This window comes from Crocodylus porosus, unplaced genomic scaffold (assembly GCF_001723895.1).
Source record: "Crocodylus porosus isolate Cpor-Errol unplaced genomic scaffold, CroPor_comp1, whole genome shotgun sequence".
NCBI lineage: Eukaryota > Metazoa > Chordata > Crocodylia > Crocodylidae > Crocodylus > Crocodylus porosus.
The window spans coordinates 79,685,084-79,692,929 of NW_017728943.1; the positions used below are offsets into that span (position 1 = coordinate 79,685,084).

Sequence of the window (7,846 nt, forward strand, 5' to 3'; positions counted from 1 at the left end):
GCCCACGTCCTTCCAGGTTGAGAAGGACCCATCCACTACCACCCTCTGGGTGCGGCCTTCCAGCCAGTTGGCGACCCATTTGAATACAACTGCTGGAGTATGGTAATTACTGTGCTTCAGCGGACTCCAGCATCATGTGTATCAGCATCCCTGTTTGAGCTTTAGTTAAAGCCCCCTGCTGCCATTTTTCAGTGCAGGGACCCTGATGCACACAATGATCTGGGGACTTTTAATTAGAGTGGCTCTCAGAGCTGCTTTAATTAAACTGCTTTCCCCCCACTCCCGGAGCATGTCTATAAAAGCCCTAAGGTTTCACCCTGCCCTGCCTTCTTCTTGACTTCAAACTAACACAACTATTTCTCTGAAGTAAATAAAGCTAAACCTAATTAAGGCCACTTTAATTTTGAATGAGTGACTACACAGGAGTTTTATGTCTTCACCTAATTTAATTTAAAAAATCATTTGGATTAATTTCCCTGAGCGCTTCTGTATAGACAATCTCTGTTTGACATTTTATTTGAATTGCTTTTCTCTTTTTGTCATGACAGAGGGAGAGAAAACATTGAAACACATCTGTGTAGCTTTCTTATTTATGAATCTTGATCTCTCAAAGTTTTTTAAGATTATTTTTGGTATATCTGATAATGTTTTTTTTTTTAATTTTAGGTAAAATGAAAGGACTTGCATTTGTACAGGATCCTGATGGCTACTGGATTGAAATTTTGAACCCTAACTACATGGTGACCCTCACCTAGACTTGGAGGAACATACTGAACAAAATTTGATCTGTGTTTTCAACTTCCCAGTAAACTTTTGTAACAGTGTACTGTAATAAAATTTATGTTTCATTGGGAAGAATTAATCGTGCCCACAAGTTATTCTTTTGCAATCCTATTAGAGACATTTTTCTGCTTGAGTTTCCTTTTGCTACTTGATCTGGTTTTGTTTTTTTGTGATGCCCATGCATTTTGCTTCTAACTGGGAAGGCACAATTCCAGCTGTTCTGGAAGTGCCTATACATTCTTCCCTTCAAGGTTAATTGAGGTAAGCTGTATTCATTGGCCAAAATTTCAAGAATATTTAAATCTAGCCTGAGACCCTTTTCAGCAAGGAAACCTCTGCTTTTTAATATTATTTAAATCCACCGCCAGCAGTAACAACTTGGTTGTTTAATGTGATAAAGGGGAGAAAATATCTGATATTAGTAGTCTGATAAACTAGAAATAGAAATTTGAAGGCTTTGGGCCCTATTTCACTTTATTGAAATTATTAGAAAATTCCGTTTGACTTCAGGATGAGGAGGACTTGCACTTTCCTGTTCGTGATTGTCATGTTTAATGGTAGACTTTCTGGAGCAACTTGTAGATATGCAAGTTATTTAAGCCTAGAAACTTAGTGGGAGTGCCATTTTAGTGCAATATGGAAAATTCATTTTGCATACTTTTGAGCACTGTGGCTGCTGACTGCAGATAGATATCGAAGCTTCTATGACCCTCAGCTCAAAAGGTCCCAGTTATCTATTCATTAGCTGAGTATTGCAAAGAGCACATACCTCCTAATCTGTTACTGGTTGGGAAGCTGGAGGTTTGTTAAAACAGCACACTTAAAATTTATCCAGGTACAGTTGGTCATAGAGGGGTCTAACTAACTAAAACCCTAGTAGTATCTAAACCACCTGCTGTTATAACCCACTCTTAATCTGCCTCTTAAAATGTAAAAAGTAATAGTTGCAGTTAGACTGTAGTTGTAAATAACAAAAAACATTTCAGGTTTGAAAATCTTACAGAAGATAATCTGGGTTTAAACCATACTTTTGGAGTATATGGGGCACAACATAGGTTATGAAATACTTTAAACCAAACAAATGAACAACACTGCTTTGATAGTTGGTGCATTTCAGGAAACACTTTTTAGGTCCCATAGACTGAACAACCCTGAGTAATGTGACTGGTAAACTGGGTAGCAGTGTACTATCAAAAAATATTTCTTTCTAAATAAAGCATGTGTGAAATCTTCAAAGTCTTTCTTTGCAGCTCTTTCTCACAGCATTTCACACACATTGAAAATACTGGAACAATTTAAAGGTCTAGAATCTCAATTAAGAGGGCAGAGAAGTCTTTGCAAATGAGAGGTTGTCAGCTACTTACAAATTACAGTAACTCAGAAATTAGTCATAACTGAAAACCTACTGAAATTGAGGTGGACAATTTTGCAGGCAGATTGTGAGGCCGACTACCATTTTTGCTGATTTATTGTGGTGGGACCCCATTTCGCTTCTGGCCAAGTGGCCCCAATAGCCTCACTGTTGATGTGGTTGAGAGGGCTGTCTGTCATGGGTACTTGCCCCTTGCCGCTGATTGGTGGAGAGAGACAGGGTTGCACATAGGCAGCCGTCACAGCCAATCACCAGCAAGGGGTGGGGGCAGCCACCATCTTGGCTGCTCCCCATCTTGCTGGCGGCTCCCCCTGCATGGCCAGTGTGCTGTGTGGCTGGACCTCATCAGCCATGAGGACTGCTGGCCCCCGTTTTATTTTTAGTAAGGTGTTTCTTGTTTGTTTGCGGGGTTCAGATTTTGCTGACAATGCCTGACTTTGTGATTTCACCAAAAGTGTGACTTGAGTAGGTCCCTAGTCAGAATACCTCTCAATAGTAACTCCTGCTATAATACTCCTTATGGGCCATATAAGTGAAAGCAGATTTGGGGAGGCTAGTAAAGTTGCTTTGATATTTATTTTTCTGTTCAGATTCACAGATGCAGAAAACTAGTCCAAGGATCAGCAGGGGGAGAGGAAAGAATTTACACCTGTAATAATAGTTACAAAAATTAATCAAAGTTAATTTTTTAATCTTATACTAGGAAACAATAAAAAAATTATTGGTAGCTAACAGTTAAACAAACCACCTAGATGAACCTTGATAGCTGCGAAAAGAGAATTCAGAGGAAATGAGAATTTTCTGAAGAACCTTCAACAGGCATAGTTTAGCTGTATGCTTACTCTGACAGAAAACAAAAACCCAATGTTTTGGCTGGCCTTTATGTTTGTCAAGACAGTTTTGTTGTCCCTTTCCGTTCTGAATCCTTTATTTTTATGATACTCAATATTTTTACTATTTTTCAGTAACAAAAGCTCCTGGATCAAGCAACTTAATATTATTTTAGGAAGTGACACTATTATTACAGTTGGGGGAATACAGAGAGAAGGTATAACACAAGAAGAGAAGGGATTGAGACTCCTCAGAGCTTTAAGTCTTTCTTTTTCTGTTTTGTTAACAGGACTATGGTGGTTTAAGTTGGAAAAATACAGTTTAGGTTGGACCTAAATCCTATTCCCAACAAAACTCATAGTCTGATCACTCCAGCTGGTTTTGCACACACTTGTGTCCCTGTAATAGTGCTGCTATACTGAAAGCTCTGCCCTGTTCCTACTAAACTAGTTTGTCGAAAGTGACAATGGGGGCTGGTTCTTTACAAACATCCTTTTTAAATTAGCTGAAATGGGGGGCATTTTTTTGCCCTGACATTTCCAAGATTTTAATGCTTGCATTGGTATATAAAGACCAATAGTTGTGTCAGTGGTGAGTGGACATTTCTAGAGGGAACTAACTAACTAACTCTCTGCTAATAAAAGGAAATCAGGGTTGTGAGTAAAACCTTCCATCAAAACACAACATTGTTAATGTGTCAACATTAGATGCTTCTGAGCATAGTTCTCATTGTATGTGTACTGTTCTCACGTAGTGTTTCAACAAAACTGGCAGCACTACAGATAAAAGCAGAGTTGCGTGACTGCATATGCTATTGAGTAATTGTGTAGGAGACCTATAATTAAATAACTGTATAATATAACAAATGGGGTGAGACGCTTCCAAACCGAGTATATAACTACATGAGGAGTTGAATGAGAAGGGGTAGTAGATAAGCAAACTTGGTGGTTGTTCACTTCACTTGTAGTCTCTATCCTTTCTGCGGAAATGTTTGAGATAACGCTCTGTGATCTCTACTTTTGAAGGACTGATATTCATGGAAATGGAAATATAACTAAAGGGATGGGTGAGGAAATGACTGCTGGCAGCATCAGACTATTAAATAATTTCTGTGGGGAGGTGGAGAGCTGTCATCTCCATTTTATGGAAAGATACAAAGTCTCTAATTTGGCCCAGATCCTACTGATACGGTAGAGAAAGTGGGAGATTCCTCATTTGAATTTTGAAGGAAAAGTTATTGAAATGGAAGTGATGACATAAACTACCAAAAGCCAACAAAAGCTACACTCATTGTGGTTTTTGAGGTAATTATAAAAAATGTATTATTAATTTATATATATTAGCATTTAGCACCTTGAGAACAGTTCATAAGTAAAGCAGTTTATTTGTGATAACAGCAAAAATTAATACTTTCCACTCTGGTTTTTTCTATCCAGCAGTATAGATATTTTAAAAACAGAAAATAAAGTGATTTACTACTAATATTTTTTTCATGAAAAATTCAAATCCATTGTTGCTTACTTTTACACCTATATTTCCTGTTTTCTGAGTGGATATTAATCTTGCATAGTTTTCTAGAAGAATGCATTGAATTAAATATCTGAAACATGCCTTGCATTCTAAAGCTTGTTTAACTTTATATCAGCCATGCAGTTAGTCCAATAAAACGTATCGCCCACAAAAATCCTTGCCTCTTGAATTAAATGCATCATTTACAAAGCCTTTCTACTTTAAGAAGATAGTTTTTTAATTTTTATCTTTTGCCCACATGCTTCAAAAGAGCTTGGTATACCAGTTGATCATCACGTGTGAGGCATCAGTGTGATATAGCTATGAAGAGATGATGTATTCAGGCTGTGTTCAATGTTCCTTGTTCCTAGGTTCTCTGAAACCTGCTGTGGAGCTTGGGCTGCTTTTAATCCCGGTCTTACAAATTGCTTAAATAGTATGAGCACCATTGGAATATAAAAGTCAGAGCTGAGCCCTTTCTGATCTTTGTCTACACTGGTAGTTAGACACCTATCCAGGACCATATTTATGCCCGTACCACCTGTTTGCCCACACTGTTATCCCTCTTCTATCCTAGTATGTCTCCAACATAGGTACACAAACTACTCAATTTAGGAATAAACAAACGTCATGTTCAGCAAGCCTCCGCATACAACCATTTTGCAGTGTAGCCCTGTCCTACAGTACCTGAGTGCAGGAAGTAATGTCATTAGGATCCTACAGTTCCCTGTTTTTTGCCACTCTTCTTCTGCCTTTTACTTTGGATCTGGTTTGTGCTATGTCATCCTCTATTGCAGTTTAATGAGTGGTTTGTTTGCTTGTTTTTTCCTTATGGCCATTTTCAAAGCAATTAGCAAAGTGCTGTGTAATGCCTACTCTGCCATTAACAATGTGACCTTCTGATGAGATGTTTGGTGGTTAGATCAACAACTCCCCACACAGTGAGGGAGGAGTGGGGCAGGGGGTTGGGGTAGATGCTGCTCTGCTGGGTGGGGTGGGCATGGCACGGGAGCTGTGGCTTGTCTGAGGGGTATGGGGGGAGGGCAGCTCCCAGTGTTGTGCGCCCTCTGAAGGGGTGGGGGGGGCGCCCCCCCAGATCTGTGCGTGGAGGGGCGCAGGCTGCAACTTGGAGCTGGGGCTGCGCACGACTCTTCTTGGCAGGGGCTGGACTTGGGGCGTGGCGGCAGCACTGGAGGGGGTTACAGGGGGCCTGCAGCCACCCTAAATGTTCATAGATTTCATAGACATTAAGGCTGGAAGGGACCTCGGAAGATCATCAAGTCCAGCCCCCTGGCTGAAGGGCAGGAATTCAGCTGGGGTCATAGGATCCCAGCAAGATAAGCATCCAATTTTGCTTTTGAAGGTGTTCAATGTAGGTGCTTGAACCACCTCCGACGGCAGACTGTTCCAGACCTTGGGGGCTCAGACAGTAAAGAAATTCTTCCTTGTGTCCAGTCTGAAATGGTCTTGTAGTAGTTTATAACTGTTTGACCTCGTCATCCCTTGGGGCACTCTGGTGAACAAATGTTCCCAAATTTTGCTGCAGTCCCCCCATAGCCCCCTCCCAGCACCACCACAGCCCGCCCCAAGCCCAGCCCTTGCTTCCACCCATGTGCCAGGAAGAGCTGGGGCTGAGCCAGGCACACGGTGGCAGTGCTGGGAGCAGGCTATGGTGAAATTTGGGGTGGCTGCAGCCCCCCATTACCCCCTCCCAGCACTGCCACTGCACCCTGAGCCCAACCCCTGCTGAAAGAGCCTAGTGCAGCCCTGGTTTCAGCCTGCTGCTGCAGCCTGCCTCCTCCATGGAGATCTGGGGGGCATGCTCTCCTGGGGTGTGTGCAGTGGTGGGAGGTGCCCCCTGGATGAGCATCAGCTCCATCCCATTCCCGCCCTGCCTGCTAGGAAGCATCTACCACTGTTCCGCTCCCTCCCTCATGGTGGGGGGCATTGGGTTAGGGGTGCCGGGCTGTGTCCTCACTGCCTGCATGCTGTGGTTCTGCATGCACATGGGCATTTATCAGCCGCATGGAGCCAATTTCTGATACAGCTAATTTTCTTTATACCAGTGCCAATCTGATATCGGACCAATGTATCAGCACAGCTCTAGTGAGAACCACAGCCTCTGAACTATCCCCACCAACTCCACCTTCCCCTTTTCTTTTGAAGCAAGTTTTGGTGTAAAGAGTAATTTCTTGACTGGTGGCCAATTTGTGCAGAGTTGGGGAGCTTCCTCAGAGTGCAGTCAGATTTAAGGTGTAATTGGATTTAATTTAATCATAAGCCTATACCTATATAAGTTTATGATTTGTTTTTTCTGCCCCCTCATGGTCAGCAACAGGACAGGACAGGGAAAACACTTCTACCCCACTAGTGAAATTGCATCTTCAATTTAAGCATCGCATGGTTGCACATTTTTTCACTTAGAAAAGATCCAAATGGTATTTTCAACTCCTTTTTTACCAGCTGCACAAGCAAAGTGCAATGAGTGATTTCCCCTAGCAGTGTAGCAACGTGGCCCAGTTGCCGCTGCCACTGCCATCACAATCGTGGCTGCAGCAAAAGCCTTTTTTTTTTTGCTCCATGCCCCCATTGGCGCCTGTCACTCTACTCGAGTTACACCAGTGCTTTCTGCACAAGAACATATTTTGTAGGCTGAGTACTTTTCACTGAAGGCCGACATGCAGAGTTGTTAACGTTTGCTCTGTCCTGTCCCTCTTTGCCTGGGTTGAAAGCTGCCCCGGAGGGAGCTGTTTCTTGGCAGAGTTCCCACTGACCAGGCAGTGCCTGGAGACAAATCAACAAAACCCCCGTGCCAGAGTCCAAGCCCTGGTTCTTGCCCCATCACCTACAGCAGGGCAGGGCAAGCCGGCCTGGGGCGTGTCAGTGTGCTTCGGAGCCCCAAGAGAGGAGAAGGGGTGCTGGAAGCAGAGCGGCAGATCAGCAGAGAGCACGGCAACGGGACAGGGACGGAGGCGAAAGACCAGCAGCTCGAGACTGCGCGCCAGGCAGGGAGCAGAGCAGCAGACGAGCGAAGGAGCAGAAACGTTAAGCGGCGACCGCGGGGCAGGTCGTGGCCCGAGCCCCGCGCGAGCTGAGGCCCGCCCTCTGGGCGTTCCTGTTAACGTCAGCACGTGGGGGGTGCGGCTGCCGTTGCTACGTGGCGTCAACACGCACGGTGACGTAGAAGGCGGCGGTGGGCGGGGGCCCCGCTGTAGCTGCGGCCGGTGAGTACAGGGGTGGGGGGCGTCGGCGTGGGGGGCCGTTACCCGTCGTGCCTTGCGCGCGCGCGGCGGTTGGGGTGTGGGCGCCAGACCCCGCTTGTCTCGCACGGGGGGCGGGGTGGAGCCGGGC

The 7,846-nt window shown here is 44.2% G+C and overlaps 1 protein-coding gene and 1 long non-coding RNA gene across 2 annotated transcripts in view; one reads left to right on the forward strand and one right to left on the reverse strand.

Annotated features, from left to right (window-relative positions):
• GLO1 (glyoxalase I) overlaps positions 1 to 2,015 on the forward strand; it is a 15,617-nt gene extending 13,602 nt beyond the window's left edge. The window contains exon 6 of the mRNA XM_019549629.1: positions 667 to 2,015. Within this exon, the coding sequence (XP_019405174.1) occupies positions 667 to 755 (89 nt within the window). The 3' untranslated portion in view covers positions 756 to 2,015. The remainder of the gene's footprint in view (positions 1 to 666) is intronic.
• Positions 946 to 7,846, reverse strand: part of LOC109319836 — an 11,968-nt gene continuing 5,067 nt past the window's right edge. Inside the window, exon 2 of the long non-coding RNA XR_002103639.1 lies at positions 946 to 1,099. This is a non-coding gene — a long non-coding RNA (uncharacterized LOC109319836). The remainder of the gene's footprint in view (positions 1,100 to 7,846) is intronic.